The following is a 23818-nucleotide window of genomic DNA, read 5'->3' as shown; positions in this document are numbered from 1 at the left end:
GAAGTTGGCGGAGGTAACCAGGGAGTCTCAAGAGATTCAAACTGATCAGTCGTCCTACACTTTGGTGACTTCTTCCAGGGGACAACAGGTGACTCCTCCGAGGCTGGTGAAGAAGAAGGCACAGAAACAGGTGAGGAGACAGGAAAAGTGAACAAGTGTGTTACTGTTCCTTCACAAAAATTTTAAGATACAGTATTCTGTAATGTGGTGATCTCTTTGCAGCCAAAGAAGGTTCTTCTCCTGTAGAAGGCAAGGATACGTCAAGAGGCGCCTCATAACGTTTCTCTCTCTCCAAAGAGGAGGGAACAAACTATGAATTCTGGGTCCTAGCAGTAGCCAGCACCTTAAGAAAATTCTGTTGATGGAGCACTAACAATACCTAAAGAAAACCACAACTCACCAACATCGAAGTCCTTGTGAGAATCTTCATCACCAGACATATCAATGGCAGGATTTTGAGAGACAGGGGCTATTACCTTTGCTAGTGAAAGGCAATACAGTACCTGTATTCCAGTCTTGCTCAAAGGACTCCCACAGTGGGAGCTGTAGTCTCTTCCAATTCCAAATTCTTCTGGAGGACCCAGCCACAAGGGGAAAGATGAAGGAGACAGAAGGTTTCATACCCAAAGCTGGGAAGGAGCTAAAGAGCCTCTTTGGCATCAGCTTGTGTGTTGTCAAATTCGATGTCAAGGAATGCCTCTTAGATTTCTTCTTCCCTTTCTTCCCCTACTATGCCCATTGCACAGGAGGTCACTTCCTACATTCATTACAGGGGGAAGACTGCATGCAGTCATTCCCCCTACTAAAGCTACAAAGTTGATGGAAATCAATGTCGGCCTAACTCGTATACAGACTGCATCCTCAGCTGGGCTTGCTAGGACAAAGCTGCATGACTGCCCAGGGAGTCAACATCATCAACAAATAGCACAGAAAATGACAAAGCATTAATCAGCCAAAGCAGGACACAGGGATGTACCTCAGTACACCACCATGGCTGAAGTCGAAGCAAGGGTTGATCCACCAGGCAGGCAACTACGTTTACTTTGTTGAAAGCTTGACAGACATTTCAGCTTCACTGAAGTCATACTCCTAATAAAGGTCAAAGGTTGACACTAAGTGTAAGAATAAACCAGTAAAACCCTTTTTCCACTAATGTGAAATATTTTTACCCTGACCTTTTTTAATAGATTATCGTATAGTCAATAGTAAAATAGAGAGAAAAATAATCTACTGATAGACAGCTAACATGGTTTTAGAGAAGAGCGACACAGCAATGACTTACTTTAGAGAATGCTCCCTGTATGATCTAAACACATAAGCAAACATAGAAATACACTAAAAAAGCCTTCAGATAAGCACAGTATGTACTTTGCTTTGACATAGGGACTCTCCTAAGTAGGCTACATTTCTTATAAACATGCAGAAAATTAGTGCTTGTGTTCAAAGGAAGTACGACAAATCAAAATTACTGTTCTTACTTCTCACTGAGTGATGGATACACTCCAGAAAACATACGTCAACTAGAAAAGCATTCTGAGAGTGCAGACCTTCGCCATGGCAGCTTATTTCTTGAAACCAACTTACCTTTCGGCGAATCAATTTAGACCGTAGGCATATTTGAAGTCTGTGTGACAACCATGTGCAAACTTGGCATTAGGTTAGGGGTAATTTGGTCAACCTTTGGCTCGACCTTGACCTTTGACCTAGGGCTTTCAAAATTGAATCACTTCCAAGTCTCAACCTAAAAATTAATCACTGAAAGCTTCACTACTCTATGAGGAAAATTGTGGCTAGGAAGTTGTTCACAAACAAACAGACATGGAGAAACGGGCAAAAACATAACCTCCTCCCAACTTCGTTGGCGGAGGTAATTACTTTAATGCCAAAAAGGTTTGTAGTAATATTTCTTACCTTACGAGGTAGAACAATATATAATCCTATTTTGGGATATCTGAAAGATATTTTTTTCTTTAAAAGAAACAATGATTTTTTTACACAGCTTTGCTTACTTATAGAAATAAGCAAATTTTTGTAATAAGATTTACTATTTCAATACATACCCAATATCCACATGCTACAGTACAATACCTATATATACCTCAAATGTGAGCTTAATGACAAGGAAATGCAAAAGCAATAGTTTTCATGGATTTACCTACTGCAGTCCTCTTAAGTTTTGCACCTACTCACTTCCAGATGTCAGTACTGAGCATTTTTTCATAAACTTGAACAGTATTGCCATTGTCACATTGCTTCTTTTATTATTAAAAGGAGGAAATTAACCAGCCTAATGAGACTTTGCTTTTGCACCCACTAGATTATGGGTACTGTATATACACACATGGGAGGGTACAGTATACACTTACGAGTATTCGGTAACCATTGAAATCATAAAACTTATCATGAAAATTTGCTTTAAATCAATGAAAACCACATTTAGTAGGATGGACAGATAGAAGTAACCCAGAAGGGCTGGATAAAATCCACTGTAATGGCGCCATGGAACTGAAAGTAAACAATTTTTAAATCTAGCCTCTGTTACCTATACTGTACAGAATATGATGTTTCTCTTCTTATTGTGAGTAGCATAGTATGAAAAGCCCCATAGAGAAGTCTTTCCAAGGAGCTGCAGTAAGAATAATTCTACCTGTGCCTAGGATTTTGATGCCCAAAGAACGATGGGCTAGCAAGACTAGAATGAAAAATTTGTACTTTTCCTAACTATATATATAAACCTGAGTACTATACATAGGATAAAATATAAGCACAGCTGGCGTACAAGCCAGTCATACTTTCATAATGTATTTTATTATTATTATTATCATTAAAAGCTAAGCTACAACCCTAGTTGGAAAATCAAGATGCTATAAGCCCAAGGGCTCCAACAGGAAAAAAAATAGCCCAGTGAGGACAGGAAATAAGGAAATAGATAAGCCACAAGAAAATGAATAAATCAAAATAAAATATTTTATGAACAGTAACAACATTAAATTAGATATCTTATAAATGAACTATAAAAACTTCAAAACAAACAAGAGAAAGAGGAACAAGATAGAACGGCTTGCTCAAGTGTACTCTCAAGCAAAAGAACTCTAATCCAAGACACTGGAATGCTATGGTACAGAGGCTATGGCACTACCCAGGACTAGAGAACAATGATTTGATTTTGGACTGTCCTTCTAGGAGAGCTGCTAACGAGTCTCTTCTACCCTTACCAAGAGGAAAGTAGCCACTGAACAATGACATTGCAGTTGTTAACCCCTTGTGCAAAGAAAATGTTTTGGTATTCCCAGTGTTGTCAAGTGTGTGAGGACAAAGAAGAATGTGGAAAGAATAGGCCAGACTATTCGGTATACGTGTAGGCAAAAAGAAAATGAGCTGTAACCAGAGAGAGGGATCCAGTGTAATACTGGCTGGCCAGTTAATGGACCCAATAACTCTTTAGCGGCAGTATCTCAATGGGTGGCTGGTGCCCTGGCCAACCTACTACCATAAAGGATAAAATGGCGGCACACCTTCTTTCTAACTGGCAGTGTGAAGGGACAAAGGTGCAGCAGACTTGAAAGAGTAATTAGAAGTTCTACTTATATTGACAGTGTGCAACAATGTCTCACTTCTTCAACTACAATGACATTGTTGTCACCACTCCACACTTGCAGAGGAATAACAGCAACGGGAATGCTGTTAAACAGGAACAAGTATGTACAGTATATCGGCAGGTTACAAAAAATTGTGTTATAGTTATCGGGAAAACTGCAAAACGTTTCTTCTTCCTCAATTTTCCTTCTTACACACAACAAACTTTCAAAAATTAAGTGGCTCCTCAAGGAGCCGGTAGGGAGGTACGGAGCTTCCACGTAACCTTCCTGTAACTAACGACACTTATAAATTCTAACAGCAGAGTTCCAGCTTCACTGAAATCACAGTCCTATTAATGAATGAGGGTTTGTATCTACTATATGTGGGAACAAATAAAAGTTTAGATTTTAAGAGACTGGCATATATATATCTGAGGAGCCACCATAAAAAGGAGCTGAAGAAGTCCTGATGTATGAGGGTTCATACATGGCAAGTATATTATGAAAGTATACATGCCAACATAGACCTCATTGTTTAATGACTGGTACTTTGGAGTTCTTTGCATATCTCAGGAATCAGAAAACTTTAAAGTAGCTGATATCCCTCTAGACTTATACCAGCTGAATGCAGGATGCTTAAGAACTTTCTATAGTGGCAAGAAAGATAGCCTGGAGGGCCTCAAAAACCCCTTAAAACTAAAAGCAGAGGAGTCTCTCCATAGGGTCAGAGGGAACATGAAGGGGTTTAGGAACAACCAAAGACAGCTATGCAGCAATATTCCATAGCTTATGAGGTAAAACAGTTTATCATCCTATTCTGGAATAAACTAAAAATTTAATTTTTTCTCTCTATAAAAACAATGAAAATTTGTATTTCTTTACCAATTCTTGTTTACCTATAGAAAAGAAAAGACAATCTTCATTGGCTAATATGTCGGTTGAAGGCGTTGTGGAGCTGCCAGACAAGCAGCAGAGGGCTAAGCTCGATATCAACAGAAGCTAATGAGTGACTAAAGAAGGCACTAAATTAGTCTTATTAGCAGAGGTCAATTGAAATGAAGGAATACGGAGGTGGCATCAGCCAGTCTTGAAGATTTTAAAATAAAAAGAGTACCTTAATAGGCCTGATTATCATAAAACTGTGTTCTGTACTGGTACTATTATAACTTCAAATGAGGAGACAACAGATTTCTGTCTGTAATGCAGTCACAGATAAACTATTCAAAACATGATCAAAATAATAATCAATATCTATACATATATCATGTAAAAATATAATTAATCATTTAATAAAACAAATATGTTATACAGAGACTATAATAAAATCTATATAAAATCAAATAAAAATAATCAGTATTCATATAAAGATATAATAAAATATTAAATATATCAAATATAATCTAAATCTAAAAACACTCAAATGCATGGTCAATATACAGTACAGTACTGTACCAACCGTGTGTCACACAATTGTACATAATCATTTTGTATATATTATGCTTGTATCTGCACTCTTCCCTCGCACTAAAAAGAACCTGAATGATCATGTCTCCGGTTTTGCTCTGTGACATTGTCTGTCTCTCGAACATGTTATGTCCTGTTGCCTTGACGTTTTGTATATAAAGGAGTGTGTTCCTTAATAAACAACTCAGTTGATTGCATCCTGCCTTTGAGTTCACAACCCTCTCTCGGCTCGTCACAGTACAGTTTTGTATACAGTATACCTAAAAATGTAAATGTGCATCACTATAAAATTTAAATTACAATCAACAATGCGGGCAGTTTTATAAATGGACATTGTACTTGAGCAGGATTATAAAATTGGTGTTATCGCTACGGATATGAAAAAAGTGTCTTTGGGCACATGACAGACTTTGCTGCTTCTGCCAGGTTCTCAAGGAGTTCAAAATTCGGGTAGAATGTCTTCCTATTTCAAAGGCAGAAAGGATTGAGTGCTGCCATACACTTATTATTGAGAGGTCATGAAATAGTGAGTGCACTATGGAGGACAGAAGAATAAATACTACCAATTTAAACTTATTAATGTCCTATCTTATATTTTTGAGATGGTTACATACCAGTTTTATAGAAAGGAACATATCAAACTGCACATTGCTGAAGGGTAGATAGAGCACTCCCCTTGTCAATTAGGACATGACAGGCCAGTTTAAGTTGAGTCAATTCTATATTTTACTTTTGACTTCCAGCTCTGAAAGTTAGGTTAGGTGATGGAGATTGGGGGATGAAGCAAACCAACCACAATATGTAGACCCTGATGCCCTAGGTTAGGACAGGTTAGGTTATTCAAAGCTAAATGGCATCCATGAATTTTCATTTTATGACTCACAGCATTCTTGATTTGATTAAAAGGGGATTCCAGTAAGACTCAGTGCCCTAGGTTAGGCTAGGCTAGGCCTTATGCCCTATATACTAAGATGTATTTTGTTATTGATACTGATTACAGTCTTGCACTTCGGATCCTGTGTTCAATCATTTTTGACAAATTGTATTGGAGGAATTTACTTGTTTTCCTTTTATTCCTCATTTTTTAAACCAGGATCTCTTTAATTTCTATACACAGACGACTAGGAAATCACAAAAACCAGTGAGGAAAGCGAGTGAAAAAGATCTATGGTCCATGTATTAGGGGGGGATTAAAATACCATATTACCTAAATATGTTACTTATAATTTACTAAAGCTGGTGTGAATTGGTAACTGTGACTGCTGGTGTTTGTGCGCTGGCAACACTGAGACTCTCAACACTGTACCGGCTTGCCCAACACCTTGCCACAACTTTAAGCCAAATAAAGGCAACGTTCCAGTAACCGTATTTGGTATCCCACACTAACCATCTATATTCATATTGATAAAAACACCAAAATGTTAATGACAAGTTATAACCTTGAACGTAGGGTGTTTGTATATCAGCAAATGCAGGTTGGCTTGGGCTGAAAAAACAGTAAGTTCAAGCCCATTTTACTGAAACAAAATGTATGATAGCAGCCACCTGTATGTATGATGATGGATGACTGAGAATACGGCAGTTTAAGGAAGGTCGCAGGGGGGTGTTAGCCACCCGTTAGGTAAATAGGTAAAGACACGGCTTCCAGGTCAGGTTAGGGGGTGTGGAAGTTACATTAGTTGACGTCCATTTTTAATGCACGAGGGAGGAACTGGCTGCTAATATACAAAGGCTCCAAACAAACAGATATGGCCTATGTAAAATTCATCACCTAACTTTACCCGCGTTGAAAAGTCCTTATCAGGTAGCTAACAAGTGCTGCGACTCGCTCAATTATCTTTATTATTATTAATTTGTTGGTGAGTCTGCTGTTCAACAAACTAAGCATGAATTCTGTATTGGCAAAACATTAAAGTATCACCACACTACCAACAGTAAAGATTTGGAAGAAAAAAAAAAAAAATCATTCATAGGCAAGATTATCAGTATTATTTTACTGTATTACAGGGCAATGTAACCTAGGAAAAAAACTACTTTTTTCTATAGAAAAAATTCTGCTTTCTTCGAAAATAACACTCGTTTGCGTCGCAAATGAATAGTTTCAGAAATACATATAAATCTATATCCTACAATAATGGGGGACCCCCAGTGGTAACTCAGGGTTTTGGCTGGGGAAAACATACTGAGGAAACGATATATAATGGTAAAACAAGCCTTTTCTTCTCTATACATTACCTTCTTGGATGTATAATAAACGGAAGAAAAGACAAAACAGTATAACTGGATAAACTTTGGAGGCACCGTTGCAAAGACTGTCTCATGAAAAAATACGGTAACCAAAACTGCCAACGTGTGATGTAGAGCTGCGGCAATATTAGCGTAACATGCTAACATTAGCAATGTTATTCATTTCATTTATTTTTTGTCCTACTTGTCGGTTATAGTCACTCTCGTTCGTTCGTTTGTACACGGCAGTTTTCGACCTTCAGCGCAAAAACCGCGCCTCTCTGCGCAGACACTTCACCTCCACCAATAGGCTTTCTTCTTCTTTAGCCGTCAAATTTAACTATTCAACTTCACACGTTCATTCAAGTATATGTCTTGAACCAGTACAACTATTACCATCCCTTTTATGTAATACCCCCGTATACATATTTACGATTAACCCCAGTATTACACGTTTTATTATCCGATACCTTATAAAATCACCCAATTTTATATTACCATTAAATGTAATTTATCATTTTGTTATTACCTTGTCATGCCCAGATTTCACATAAATACTTAGTCTGGACAAGTTTCCAATTCTGGTTCATTCATGTTTACTCTCTAGACTCCGTTGCTTCTCCGTTAACCAATCACGAACACATACATATGTAAAGTTTGCACCGGGGGGGGGGGGGGGGGGGGGTTAGTATTTCCCAACCCCCACCTTCCAACAAACCCTTTTCGGTGGAAACCCTTGTCCAAGTCAGGTCTTTGTTAGTTCAAGTGTCGTCTTTTTGCGTATTTTACGATGGAATTTTTAGAAAATTGTAACGACTTTAGTAATCCATACAAGTATTTTGGTGAATTCCAATGTTAATAATTTTCTTAAATCTTGTAATGTATATAATATAGCAACTTTTACAGTGTTCCAAGTGCAGTACTAAACTAATGCAAAAAAGTTAAGATGCCACAGACTAAGTCACAACACCCCCATGACCCACAAGTTTCGTCGTCACGGTCATAGAAGTAAGTCATTAACTTCTTTAATTTTAATGTGTTAGTTTTACTATTTTGTTAAAGTGCGAAGCTCAACATTACCGATTGTCAGTGCATATGATCTTGATGTTTTATTTTCCTGTGTACGTAACAAGATCCATTATATTTAACTTTGGTAATGTTAGCGTAACATCACTAATGTTAGCGTGCGCAGCTCAACATTACCGCTTGCCAGTACATATGAGCTTGATGTTTTATTTTCATGCGAGCGAAGCGAGCTAATGGTGGAACAAGAACCATTATATATAGTGTGGCTAATGTTATCGTAACAGTGCTAACGTTATCGTAACATGAGTGAAGTGACACGGATTAACATGATATATAAAACAAAAAGACATTACATTGGGTTTGTGACCTGGGAACTACTAGGTTAGGTTAGGTGGGTTTGTTAGGTTCTGTACCCTTTTTGTATTTTTTTATATATTGTGTAAAGGGTATATGGAAAAATTCTTTAAAATATACATGCTAATATTACTGTAGCATTGCTAACGTTAGCAATGCCACCGTAACGTTGGTAACGCTGTGTATCATTGGTAATGTTGCTAATGTTATCGTTCACAGTATATACGTGAGTGAAGTGACACGGAATTTGAACAAGGCATTATATTTAAATCTTTTAACAAAATATATATAGTAAGACATTATATTTAAACATTTTAACAGAAAATATATGATTTCCTATAGAAAATAACGTAATTTAACCGGTTTTCACCTTCATAACATCCGTAATAACAGCAACCAGTTCGGCTACTTAAAGTTAGTCGAATTGGTTGTTCTGTTGGTTTGCGGTTGAAATGAAGGTCAAATTCGGACAAATCTCGTTATATACTACAGGAAAACATATATTTTCTGTTTGAAATGAGAATCTGTAATACAGTAAAACTTTACCAGATTATCCGAGATATCATCGGTAATTACCAAATTTAAGGGGAGCCAACTAAACTATTGCATGACGATAAGTAGATCAAATATTTTAATTTCAGTGTGGTTACAGTTACTCAAGTTATGCTTAGGCTAAGTTAAACACATTTAATTTTCTAAATGGTCTTAACCACCCAAAAATAATCAGTTGAATGAGGGGTTATTAAATGTAACTTACACCTTCGTAATAAATTCGACTGGGTCGCTTGAGCCGAATTTCAACACTAAGAGACATATTGTCTTAATTGAAATAAACTGAGATCAGAATTGAATTTGACACTTATCACCCGAGGGGGCGGAGAGTATATTAGTAGTAGTTTGGGAGTAGTTGACTCTGACACGGCTCACCGGATCATTATATTATTGTGTTTACAGTTTTGCTTTTATTTTACCTTTGGATTTCCTATTTTTTTTTCTTTTTTTGATACCATGGGTTTCTCATAGTCTTTCCTATTCAAATCCTACTCTATGGATAGATATGTGAAAATTAAGACTGCATTGGCTTTTAATTCAACGAGTAAGGTCCTTGTATGGTTGCTGTTAGTCCATGAGTCAAGTGGTGGGCAATAATTATTACAAAAATGTTCTATATTTTAATTACCTTTTCACAAATATAAAAAACTGGTTCTTGTTTTAGCATTTATTTAGCTGTAGCATGTTTAACATAGCTTAGCTTTGAATTGTCTTCTCTTATGCTTCCATATTTCTGGTAGATTTGCCACCCCCCCCCCCACAAAAGAAAAAAAAATGAACGTCCTATTTTTCCCACGTTTTGGGCTAATTGTTCATGATTTATTTAACTGATGCATTGGAGATATGCATACAATTAAAACACATTCGCCTACTTAAATAACGTGAATGACATTGATACACCCATTCATCCATCCAAAGTTATGAATATAATCAAATAAAAATATATATGATTTAAGTCATAAATTAATCTTCATTAATGATTACTATTATTATAAGCTAAGCTATAACCTTAATTGGAAAAGCAAGATGCTATAAGACCAAGGGCTCCAACAGGGAAAATAGCCCAGTGAGGAAAGGAAAAAAGGAAAATAAAATATTCTAAGAACAGTAACAACGTTAAAATAAATATCTCCTATATCAACTATGAAAACTTGAACAAAACAAGAGGAAGAGAAATAAGATAGAATAGTGTGCTCGAGTGTTCCCTCAAGCAAGAGAACTCTAATGCAAAGACAAATAACTGTAAGGTGATTTAACATTTTCTTTCGAATTGCAGAATAAGTTAACCATCTTCAAGTGCAAAACCATTCAAAATCAAATCATTTCTACCAGAGGAAAATATTCACACAAAATTGCCTATCCCAAATTTTAGTTTCGGACCCTTGGCTCGTCTATTTTGGAAAATGAAAATTATTTTTGTGATCACTTACACACTTATTACTTGCGATACAAACATTCAATACGTCATTAATTTTAAAAGTTTGATTGAACAAATGTTGTATACCAAAGTAAATTGTGATAATGTAATTATAACATTGAAAAATACTTAGAGGTTAGCTAAAACGTAAATTTTGCCTACCTTCTAGCATATATTTTATTACGTATGCAAGACGAATAATAGGATGGTGATATATATATATATATATATATATATATATATATATATATATATATATATATATATATATATATATATATATATATATATGTGTGTGTGTGTGTGTGTGTGTGTGTGTGTGTGTGTGTGTGTGTGTGTGTGTGTTTTGTATATATGAATAAATTACCTATCTCCCAGTATAAAAAATTATTAATTTTTTTTATCATCACCATCTCCTCTTACGCCTATTGACGCAAAGGGCCTCAGTTAGATTTAGCCAGTCGTCTCTATCTTGAGCTTTTAAATGAACGCTTCTATTATCGGCAGCATGCTTCATAGTCCTCAGCCATGTAGGCCTGGGTCATCCAATTCTTCTATAGTGCCTTGTGGAGCCCAGTTGTAAGTGTGGTGAACTAGAGAGAGAGAGAGAGAGAGAGAGAGAGAGAGAGAGAGAGAGAGAGAGAGAGAGAGAGAGAGAGAGAGAGAGAGAGAGAGAGAGATTATTTGTTTAATAAATTTACGCCCAAAGACGTCAAACAAAGTTACATATTGGCAGTTACACAGAGAGAGAGAGAGAGAGAGAGAGAGAGAGAGAGAGAGAGAGAGAGAGAGAGAGAGAGAGAGAGAGAGAGAGAGAGAGAGAGAGAGAGAGAGAGAATTTACATTTGTTTACGAAAAATATTATACATCTAATATGGCACTTCCCTCAATTTTGCGAGGAGGCTGACATAAAAAGAAATGAACTAAAGGTGATTTTTCATCTCATCGTTCATCTTTGTCTGACGAGGGACTTAGCCGAATTTGGTTGGTACTGCTAGGGAGCCACAGCCCACCCTTCCTCGTTTTCCACCACAAATTAAGCTTCATATACTGACTCCCCTACTGCCGCTACCTCAGGGGTCAACAAGGTGACCTGAGGTAGCAGCAGAATATATCGAAACTGCTTCACAATCGCTTGCCATTCATTACTATTCCTAGTACACTCTTTTGCTTCTCTCACATCTATCCTCCTGTCACCTAAGGCTCTATTTACTCCATCCATCCACCCAAACCTTGGCCTTCCTCTTGCATTTCTCCCATCAACTCTTGCATTCATCACCTTCTTCAGCAGATGACAATTTTCCATTCTCTCTGCAGTGCCAAACCACCTCAACAATTTCATATCCACTCTAGCTGTTAATTCATTACTCACACCTACTTTACTTACTTTACTTTGATGGCTGCTTTTCCGGTCCCATACAGCAGGGGAACCCTACTCTCTAAAGAACCACCACTGTCGTTTTACCTTGTTCGTTCACAGTATTTATCTTTTCAAGTCACATATTGTTCATTTACTGTTAAATCGTCACAGTCAAAAGACTCATGAAATAAGAAAGTCTTCAGTTTCCTCTTGAAAGCCTTAATGTCTTCAACCTATTCTCATCGTCATTAATTCGTTCCTAAGACTATCCAATCGAGATACACCAGCCAAACTCCTCAGACGCTTCATCTCGAACACATTACATTTCTGTTTCTCTGTTGCTTTAATTCCTTACAAATCCGATCTATACATCACAGTTGGTCCAATTACTTTCTCATACAGAGCTCTCTTTACATTCATCCCTAACTCTCTATTCTTTACCACTCCCTTCACTGCCCCTTAAAATTTACATCCTTTATTCACTCTCGGCATATATCACCATTTGCAGCAGCAGCAGAACCCCAGTACTTAAACTGATGTCCTTCCTCAGGTAACTCTCCATTTAACACATTTTCATTCAATCTAGCACCACCCTCCCTTCTCATGCATCTCGTAACCTTACTCTTACCCACATTAACTCACACCTTCCTTCTCTCACACACACGTCCAATCTCTGTCACTAATCGACATAGCTTCTCCTCTAAATCTGCAACCAATACAGTATCATCCACAAACAACACTGATTCACCTCCAACTCATGATCACTCTCCTCTATCAGTTTCAATCCTCGACCAATCATGCAAACATTCACCTCTCTTATAGCTTCATCAACAAACAAATTGAACAACAATGGCAACCGCACACAACCCTGTCTCAGCCCCACAATCACTGGAAATCACTCACTCACTTCATTCCCTATCCTAGCACATACTTTACTGCCTATGTATACTCTTCATTACTTGCAACAACAATCCACCAATTCCATATAACATCATTACATTCCACATCGCTCCCCTATCACCTCTATCATGAGCTTTCTCTATATCCATAAAAGCAACATATACCTCCTTACCTTTTGCTAAACATTTCTCGCATTTGGCCTAACTATAAAAATCTGATCCATACATCCCCTACCTCTTCTAAACCCACCCTGCACTTCTAAGATTGCATTGTCTGTTTTATTATTAATCCTATTAATCAACACTACCATACACTTTACCAAACTAAAAATTGAGTACTCACCAAATATCCTTACCATTTAAGCTTGGATTTATCCTCCTGCTTCAGTTGAAGGGCCTAACAGTCTTGAGCAGAGGTGGAGGAGGATGAGGCTGCCAGTGGTTACTTGGCATGGCATTGGCCGCTGCCTGGCTGCTTCCCCGCCAATACCTCAACTGTGTGTTGATTGATTGATTGATTTGAAGTTTTCTGGCATCCTGACATTGAAGGTCATTGACACTGATATCGTTTATTATAAATAAAGATTAAAAGAATATTCAATTAAAACCAGAGAAGTAAATATGTTATAAAAGTTAAATAGCATTAAGAAGACCTGCTTCTGATATAAATTTAAAAATGCCACTAGCATTGTACAAAACATCATGTCCAAGGATCTTGGCCAGGATGAACCTGACATCCTCACCTCGAGCCTCAAACAGGTATCTATTTCTTAAGTTATTATAATTGGGGTATTCGATCAACAAATGCCTCACTGTTAAAGGTACCAAACAGTCGTCGCAATACAGTTGGTGTTGGCCCTTCAGAAGAAACTCGTGTGTCAACCGTGTGTGACCAATGCGGAGACGATAAAGAGACGTCTCCCACTTTCGGGCCATCATGTTATATCTCCAAGGAGATATGACATTTGTTACCTCTCTCATCTTATTGCCATTTAGACCATCCCAGTGCTGTTGTCAACTATCACAAAATAATTCCCTGATGTTAGGTAGAAAATCATTATAGGGAATAGGATACCTTCTCGGTAGCAACTCGGATGCAGCATTCTTCGCCAGTAAATCTGCCTTCTCATTCCCAGACACTCCTACATGTGCTGGAACCCAACAAAATCGAACCATTATACCTCTCCGACCAATAATAAAAAGCCATTCTAAAATCTTTAAAACTAGAGGGTTACTAGAGTTAAAAACTTCTAAAGCTTGAAGGACACTCCTTGCATCACTAAAAATGGTAAAATTACCCTCATTCTCCAACGCTATTTTCTCAATAGCGGTTAGTATGCTATACACACGGCAGTAAATATGGAAGCTGTTAGAGGAAGTGCACCTCTACAATTAAAATCATTACTATGTACTCCAAATCCAACGCCAGCATCAGATTTGGAGCCATCAGTATTTATAAAAGTCGATCCCCATGTTCTGCAATATGTTCCATAAAAAGAGACCTAGACTCTAAGTCAGTCATATTCTTCTTAACTCCAATAAAATATTTACAAAAGTTACCTCTGGTAATTTCCATGGAGGAATTGATGATACCTTATATGGAAGAACCTTACTTCTAATTATATACAGACTGTTTGATAATTGTTTCACCCAAAAGCCATAAGGTTGAGGAGATTTTGGGTGCAACTCAAAGTATGATGTGTCTTACAAGGCTTGCAGTTTGAAAGGCTAAAGAGTTAGGGAGTCTTTCCAACCTAAACCAATACTGAACAATAGAAAAATTTCAGTAGAGGTCTAGAGGTAATTCTCCAGCATCAACAAGGAGACTTATAATAGGCAAAGTTCTAAACGCTCCTGTGGACAATCTAATACCAGCATGATGTATTGAATCTAATATCTTTAATCGGCTTGGGATGGCTGAAGAGTATGTTTCACATCCTAAAATAATTTTTGAAAAAATCAAGGCCTTGTATAATTTTAAAATAGTATTGAGGTCTGGCCCCATGATGTATGGGACAATACTTTTAAAAGATTCAGAGCCTCAAGACATTTAGCTTTCAACACTTTTAAGTGAGACACCCACGTAAGCTTACAATCAAATATCAAACCTAAAAATTTAGCTTCACTTGCACATGGGATACGTTGACCTTTAATGTATATATCCGGGTCTGGATGTACTCCACGGATACGACAGAAATGGAAAATAGTAGTTTTACTTGTCGCGAACTTAAATCCATTCATATTGGCCCACTGGATAATTTTGTCAATTGAGTGTTGTAGTTTTATCTCAATCATTGCCATTCTAGCTCCAGCAAACGATATATAGAGATCATCCACAAATAATGTTGAGAGAACATCCCGGGAAATGACTGAGCATAACCCATTAATTGCTAGTGCAAACAGGGTTACACTCAGCACACTACCCCGAGGAACTCCTTCTTCCTAACATTTACTTTCACATTTACTCTCTGATAGAGTTTACGCCACTCTCACGGGAAAAACTGTATGTGAAAGAAATGACTGAGTAAATAGAGGTAGCTCTCCTCTTAATCCCAATTCATGGATTGTTTTAAGTATACCATATCTCCATGTAGTATCATATGCATTTTCAAGGTAAAAAAAAGACTCACATGGTGCTGTTTGGAAGCGAAGGCTTCACAAATAGAGAACTCAAGTCGCATCAACACATCAGTCGTTGAGTGCATTTTTCTGAATCCACATTGAATCGGTGATAAAATGTCCTTCTGTTCAAGGTACCAAATCAGTCTTGCATTGATCATCTTCTCCATGATTTTACATAAACAAGATGTCAATGCAATAGGTCAGTAGTTTGCTGCTAAAAACTTGTTCTTACTATGTTTTAAAAAGGCTAAAATAATGGCTAGTTCCCAAACCCTTGGATAACTATAATCATGCCATATTCTATTAATAATGCTTAACATAAATAACTTTGTATTAAAATGTACATGTTTAATCATTGCATGTGGAATTCCATCAGGTCTAGGGGCTGTATTGTTACAATTAGTAAGAGTGGAATCAAATTCTCTTTCAGTAAAAGGAGAATTATACTACTTCCCTTCCTGTTACAAAATTTAAAATTTTCTTTTCCTCATTGCTCCTATACTGGTGACCAATTATATAATTAGAATATTCTGAAATAATGTGAAATCTGATTGTCCAATGCTCATTATATAACATTTTCAATCATCAATCAAATTCAATAGCATTACATAGATTGAATATTCTTTGGTAATAATGTTGAAGATGATAACTGTGCATCACGAATCATGTGCGTAAATCCAGAAATAAATAAAAAAGGGTTAACCGGTGTCATAATACAGTGAGTGATAGATAATGGAACCAATTGATTTGTAAAGGTATTTAGAAGTGAATGGGATAAATGATGGACTCACAGATTAGGTAGTCGGAAGGACAGAGGCGCATTTAAGTAAGACTGATTATCTAGGAAAATAAAGGTGAGAATGTATATAAATATTGTTGAACCAACTTAACTTATGGAGCCTTTGTAGTTCATTGAGCCACATTGATAAACTATATTTTACAAAGGAAACAAACACAAGAACACCACCTAACCTAGGAGCCATATCCTTACCTATCAGGGGGCTATGCCACCTGAAACCCCCTCTTAGACTACCATATTTGTAGCTTACCCTGTCCTAACAAATAACAAACTACATGTTTACTTCTGGTACTGAATTAGTAATACAATGGGATGACGGGAGTAAATAACTTACTTCTATTTTACCATTTAAGAACTTCAATAAGTTATTTCTACTCTATGACCTTTGGTTATTAGTTTTATTATGGAACATTTTGACCTTTTGCTATTAGTTTCATTATGGAACATTGGAATTATAGAGAATTCAAAATGTTTCCATCCAAAACTAATCTTTGATATATTTAAAATTTTTTGGAAGTTCATCATCTTTTTCAGAAAGAATATCATGCTTATTTGCTATGGGAATTTTTGTATTTCTTGATGGAGAGGAGAGGGATGGTGGTCTCCCTCTTTTTCGACTGAAAGATAGAGTTATTAGGATTATGTACCTCCACCATGACAGGTACATCCACTAGCTCTCTAGCATAAGATTCCTTCCCTTGATCTGGCAATGAGGCTGGAGAGCTTTGGGCTGTTCATCCGTGGTGTGGCAGACCTAGTGGAAGGAGGTGGTACCTTTTTGACGAGAGGCACCAAATCTATATTACAAGGCTTGGTAATAGCCTTAGGTGCTGATTCAGCAAGAGGATGCTTTACATTACCTGATCTAACTGGTGTTGCCATTTTTCTTGATGTCCTACATCCTTAGATTTTAAGGCCTTGGCGTAACTCTTGGTTTTTGTTAGAAGTCGCCTAGCATATCCCAAACTGATATGCTTTGCATCTGACTTTTGAAGGGCTGCTTCTTCTGTTTGATATTGAGGACATTTCCTGTTGGTTGGCATGTGATCCTGGCTACAATTAGTGCACCTGGCAATATTAGTGCAGGGTCCATGCTCAGGATCAAAACAATTGTTACAGATCTTAACGTTATTACATACCCTAGATGGATGACCAAATTTAAAAGAATTGAAGCACTGCAATGGTTTCTGTTTGTACAGGTTTACTGGTATTCTCTCTTTTTCAATGTATATGTGAGTGGTTCTGGGATCTTTTGAACCTTTCATATTTCTTTTGGGCACATATCTAATATTTCACCTTTGCTAAAATTATATAGATCCCTGTTAAAACTTACTCTTCATCCATAGCTAAAATTCAAATGTGGTTTGATATTCACCAAGAGATTTTCTTCAATTTTTATATTATTTAACATAAAAGATTATGTTCTGGATCTGGTATGAATCAAGATGGATTTCTTACCAAATCTAGAAATATTTCCACACTTTATGGTACCTAACCTTCCTTTGTATTATTTTACTAAATTTAAAGTAATTAAATTCTCCTGTCCTAGATGTTACAATTAGACATATTGGTAGCTTAGGCTTTCTTTTCGATATCGGTTTTACTTTGGTGTCACCAGACTCATTCTGACGCCAGTCACTGGGGCACTATACATCTAGATTCCAAGGAGTTGTATTACATAGTGCACCGGTAATCTCATAATTATCAATTTTTATTTTGGAAATCTCACAGACTGCTTTGAAAGCTTCCTCGTGATTACTGAAGGAGATCTAAGCTTCCCATTTCTCATTATTTTCTTTGAAATTCATCCATATTTCATTAATTTTACCATAAGGATTAAAAGCCATCCACAATGCTTCATAATGGCAATTTATTGGTATATTGCATATGTGGATGACCTTTAATTTCCTTACATTTCCATCTAGTTTTTGAGCATTTGAAGTGCGGTCCCTATTAGTTCCTTGGCGGTCGTTGTCAACAGAATCCATAGAAAAGAAAGAGGAATGTTTGGTTTGTATAAGTTTAATTCACCTGCTCAAGAACATTAAGGAATCACACGCTGGGAAGGAAATTAGCACTCTCCAATCATCGGCACAATGAGAGTCTACTTCACAGATGGTCCACTCCATACCCTACCTGAAGGATAGCATCAAAATAGATATAAAGGCACAGGTATAAGCTGAACCCACCTGTTAGGACTGAAACCAAGAAACTAGGGAGTCATCCTCCCCATATCTGTAATGATGGGCTTCCGGCCAAAAGCCGAGCGTCCTACCCCCAAGCATCGGATCCCCCTGGATTCTGAAGACCCAACACTTTAGAATAGTTCCGCCAAAAAGGTCCAAACCATCTTCAGGATGGTTGATCATCCAATAATCTCACATATAGCTTTGAATGCAAACACCTCCCTACCATGATACCTACGCCCATTCATTGAAGCAGGCAACAATAACGGATGTAGAAACATCCATGCCAGTGGCAATATGGGATACAGAAACATCCGTGCCATAAAAAAATAGATAAATATATATATATATATATATATATATATATATATATATATATATATATATATATGTGTGTATATATATATATATATATATATATATATATATATATATATATATATATATATATATATATATATATATATATGTGTGTATATATATATATATATATATATATATATATATATATATATATATATATATATATATATATATATATATATATATATATATATATATATATAATTTTACTCAGAGAGTTCGGACAGAAGGACGAAAGAAAGGTTATAAAATTAGGAAAAGGTCAAAGTAATATGCAGAAGAAGGAAAAGATGAGAGAGAGAAATTTAGATTCGAACTACGGGATCAATTTCCCCAAGTTCGAGAGGCCTCTTGCCCGTCACAATGCTTTAACATTTCCTGTTGATGCACGATGACTTCGACTAGGCACTCTCTTGTTAAGAGGGACTGGGAGAGGAGGGAAGGATCTTTAGTAGTAGAGAAAATGAGCAGTTCTAAGCATTGGAAGGAGTCTGAAAAAGGTAGCAGACTTTAGCTATAAACTGGAAGATCAAGGGGATCAGCTTTTTAAGGGGCAATGACTCAACTTGGGGGATGAGGGTGGAGGCTGAAGGGGAATAAGGAGGAATCTGGTTAGGATTGGGACTAGGAATGGTGACTGGGGTAGTTGCAGGTGCAGTGGCAGTTGTGGGAATGACTGGGACAGGATCTGTGGATGGACGACGTAGAAGCCTGGAACGTAGAGTCCTTTGGGGCTTTGGAGGCTTTGGCACTACAGCTGCTGCAGTGGTCAGTGGAACAGTCTGTAATGCTGTCAGTCTCCTAAGTCACTCTGGACACCTCCTGTTCCAGGTACGGTGCGATCCAGCTAAGCTGGGACACTTTGGCTGTGTTTCTAATACATTCTTGTGGGCGTCGATGCACTATTGTGTGGGATGCCGGCAGCTGCAGACTCCAGAGATCATTGAGCTCCTGCAGTCCTCCTTGTGTTGGCCAAAACGTTGGCAGTTGAAGCAACGTAGTGGGTCGACTTTCCTGGTGGGCTGCTTGTGGCTGCCCAACTGTCGCTCAGCATGGGTAACAAAACTGCAGTCGGTTATGAAGGACAGTGGCATCTTGACAGGATAGTTGAAGACGGCTTTTCTCAATTTCTTGGCAGGATCTAGTTAGGTCATGGAGGCTTCCCTGCAAAGTAGGCTGGAGCTATCCTGATCCTTAGTGGTGATGATCATGTCACCCTTTAGGTTGGCTCTGGCAGAGATCTTCACTCCTGGATTTAGGGCAGCAATGACAGCAACTGCTGCATAGGAAGGTATGCCTTCCACAAATGGCAACTTGAACTTTGGGAGGTGCTCTGGATCTATAGAGGTGGGACGTGGTTCTGGAGCAGGCTCAACAGTTGGAGGAGTGAGTGTGCCAGCAGCTTCAGCAAGTAACTGTGTTAGGCAGGATGTGCAATTACAGTCTGGCTGATGTGACACAGCCAGAGCAGGAGGGTCGAGATCCAAGGAAGAAGTCTCTTCTTTCATTGTTGGAGTGATAGTAGGTGGTATGGCAGAAGGAGATTCCACTGTTGTTCCACTCTTTTGCTTCTTTGCAGGTGGCGTCTTCACTGGCTGAGGAGAGTTATATATTTGTAATAATTTAGATCTTATGATATCTCAACAAAACTAAACTTTATTCATGTTCAAGGAAAAACAGTAAAATTATAGCTACGGACGGAACAACGTTTTGAACAGAATTTCTTTTTCCTGTAGTAAATAATGTGCTTTCATTGAATTTGACCTCCATTTCAACAGGTTTCGCTTCATTCGCAGAAAAAACATAAATTGTTGAAAACATAAAGACACACAGAAAATTGCTTACAAGACTACCTCCAACAAGGTAACAACCTCTAAAACTTTCATCCAACCATCTCATCCCCTCACCGTAAGGCCATATTCACATCATCCTCTGTATATTTACGTATTTACACTACTACTAAAATCTTTCCGCAGGGACCCTAGGGAATAAAGGGTTGGACAACCCCACCTGCAACCTTTTTCTACTATTCAAAGGCCTTACACCCCCTTTTCTAACTACCACTATCGGTGACATGATGGCCCTCTCCTACTACCACCATCATCATTACCCTGTTCACATCTGTCTCTACAACTAAAAACCTTTAAAAATTTCCTCTTAATTAATCAACCAACCTTCCAAAATTGCAGGTTACCTACGGGCCGCCGACCAAGGGAAAGGTCCGCGCCAACAAGAAGTGTTGGCTTTAATACAAACTGTCTGACTGATCTACCGACCGACCGACTTGCTACTGGTCCTAACCTAGAAATTTCAAATCTTGAGAGATGAAGGCAAAGGTAGTCTCTTCACATTTCACTAGTTACAATCAACTATTTAAAGGTCGTTCATGAATGAAAATGGTAATAGACACAATCAGCATTTATCATAAATATCAATATATATTGGTAACAATGAAAGGTATATATATTTTTCAATACCTATCCTCTTATTATATATTATTACATACTTAATCCTAGGATATACTTTTTTTCTATAACTAAATGATCCCCAATATGGAAGTAATTCTAATTATCTAAGGATACACTCCACTATACTTTCTTTGACTGGAACTTAAAATTCTCCATAATTTTAGTGTTCCCCAGTAAACCTAATCGTAAATTTCTTCCCTACTTGTGTTTATGAAAAAAAAAAAACCACTTGCACATTAACCCACTGACACTTTCAGCCAAATTGCCAATAAACAAAGTCATAACAATTCTCCACAGATGGAGAAATCTAAGTTTCATTTCAAAACTATTTAATAATACCAGTGAGCTAAGTTCAAATTATATTTCTATATCTGCAGCATCTATTGAAAGAGGGGAAAATGTATAGTTATTTACAGCATCCAATAATCAATTAGAATCTCATGCAAATTACAGGTAGGCTGTATGAAAAATTATAATATATAATGATAATGACAATTCTATTTGTTTCCAGATATTCATTCTGACGCTTTTAATTATTGCATACTCTTGCGAAGCTGGTCTTTTGTAAGGTAAATACAGTTTATTAATGATCTTATTTATATTTTATATTGTTTTCATATATGCTTTGAAGAGACGAATAGCCAGCCCTTAAAATGAGCCCCTCTCATGTAGATGTACATGTGATATGTAAATTTACGTTATTTTTAAGAATTACCTTTTAATTTCACGTATTTTGTTACAAAGTCTTACGTAATCTGTTTGAGAGTGTCAGTTGATCATACACGATATGAAGAAGGGCCTAGGTAATGTTCTTTTATATTTCATGAGGTATTGCATCATGTTCGAGAGAGAATGTTCAGTAACATGTGCTTTGGAAAATTTTCTACCACGTGCTTTGGAAATTTTGCGAAGGCCTGGTGATAGGATGTTATCTTTTTTTTTTTTTATTATTATTTGGGGACAAAGGGTGGGCGGAGCTAGCTGGGAGAGTCGTCTTGCGGGTGGGTTGGTGTGCATCTGAGAGTTGCCTGAAAACCCCTGATTTGCCTCTTGACATTTTTATCTAGTTGGAAACTCTGATGGCCTTAGGCAAAGGACCACACGCTTCCCAAATCCTTTGGAATCTTCTGGAAGTAGCAGTTAGGTTTTATGTAAAAAGGCGACATAGACGGATAGAGATAGAGAATTGCAGCCCTCTCACCCTCTCCCTCTCTCACAGGCAGCTCACTGTATTGCTTTAAAAGTGTACAGTGAAAAAATCAAAGTTTTGATGTGAAGAATATTTATCATATTGAGTACTTATAAAAATTCTCTAAGAGTTTTTTAAACGGCCCTGTAGGAAGATTAGAGATTTGTATTGTGATCTGGTTATCTATATTTCATTAAGTGTCAAACTTGAATATTGTATTATTCAGATTTAATTTCATGCTTTTGCATAATTTACATTGCATTATGTGTTTTCTTAGTCTAAGGTTTATTCAGATATAATAGTTCAAGTTAATATATAATTTTCAGATTGTAACATTTTTGTCTCAATCTAAGTTTTGTTCAGACCTAATTTTTTCCAGTGACTTATTTTGTTATTATGTAAATTCTTTTCAAAGTGTTGTAATTTATATAGAATCAATTTATTTTTGTAAATAGTGTATTATTCCAATCAGCGTCATTTAGAATCAGATTCCGCTCATATCCTGTTAAGAACCAAGGCAAGTTTTAAATAATACTTAAGAGTAATCACCCAGTTTAGTTTTGAGTATACTTAAGAGACCTTTGGATAATCAGTGTTTTATATATTGCTGTCTAGGAGTTATTTAACTGTCTCAGAATTAGTGTATTGATAATTTTAAAGTGAAACAGTTTTAATGTAAAAGCAAACAAGTAAGTTTCGAACTCGAGAGGTTGATTAACTTGCCAGTCGTAGTACATATAATAGTGTATGTTTGGTTCCCAGTCACGAGACATAGTATAATATATTTTTGGTGCCCAGACTAGGGAGCCATAAAAGTAAAATAATACTAAATCTTAAAATATATTTTTTTGTTTACCTAAAAGATCACTCATAAAGCAAACACTTTTGTCAATGTTGAATGGAAAAAAATGATGTTTTGAGCTGGAACGTTTTCTACAGTTTTATTGTTCCGGAATATCATCCTGTAATACTTATTGTAAATTTGTTGATTAACCTATAAATGAGTTCAGTAGTTTGCCAGGTGATTTTTTCAATACGGGGGTTTTTTGACAAAATGTCATAGCAGCCATGAAATTTCAAATTACTTGAATAACAGGTATTCAAAAAGAATAGAGTACTTGCTCTGCCCATAGAATAGGCCTTGGCAAGTCAGGGACAGAGTCAGTGTCTTTTTTCTCATAAACTACCAGCTGTAATTGCAGCAAGCAGGGCCCAAGGACTGCAAAAACCAGCCCCTTTTAGAACTGAAGAGAAGATTTTTAGGGGTGGAGAAAAGTGTTATAGCAGCGAGGCACAGTGAGTAGAAGAGACTGGG

At 37.0% G+C, this 23818-nt stretch overlaps 1 protein-coding gene across 2 annotated transcripts in view; it reads right to left on the bottom strand.

Annotated features, from left to right (window-relative positions):
- The window catches only part of LOC137627846 (vacuolar protein sorting-associated protein 26C-like), a 44684-nt gene extending 35150 nt beyond the window's left edge, over window positions 1-9534 (bottom strand). For both annotated transcript variants that reach the window (XM_068359259.1, XM_068359260.1), the window contains exon 1: window positions 9406-9534. In XM_068359259.1, coding sequence (XP_068215360.1) covers window positions 9406-9462 — 57 coding nt within the window. In that variant the 5' untranslated portion in view covers window positions 9463-9534. The remainder of the gene's footprint in view (window positions 1-9405) is intronic.
- Window positions 9535-23818: the final 14284 nt, after the last annotated feature.

Source organism: Palaemon carinicauda, chromosome 35, assembly GCF_036898095.1.
Source record: "Palaemon carinicauda isolate YSFRI2023 chromosome 35, ASM3689809v2, whole genome shotgun sequence".
Taxonomy (NCBI): Eukaryota; Metazoa; Arthropoda; class Malacostraca; order Decapoda; family Palaemonidae; genus Palaemon; species Palaemon carinicauda.
Note: the sequence above shows the minus strand (reverse complement) of the source record. Positions and strands in the feature narration are given on the sequence as shown.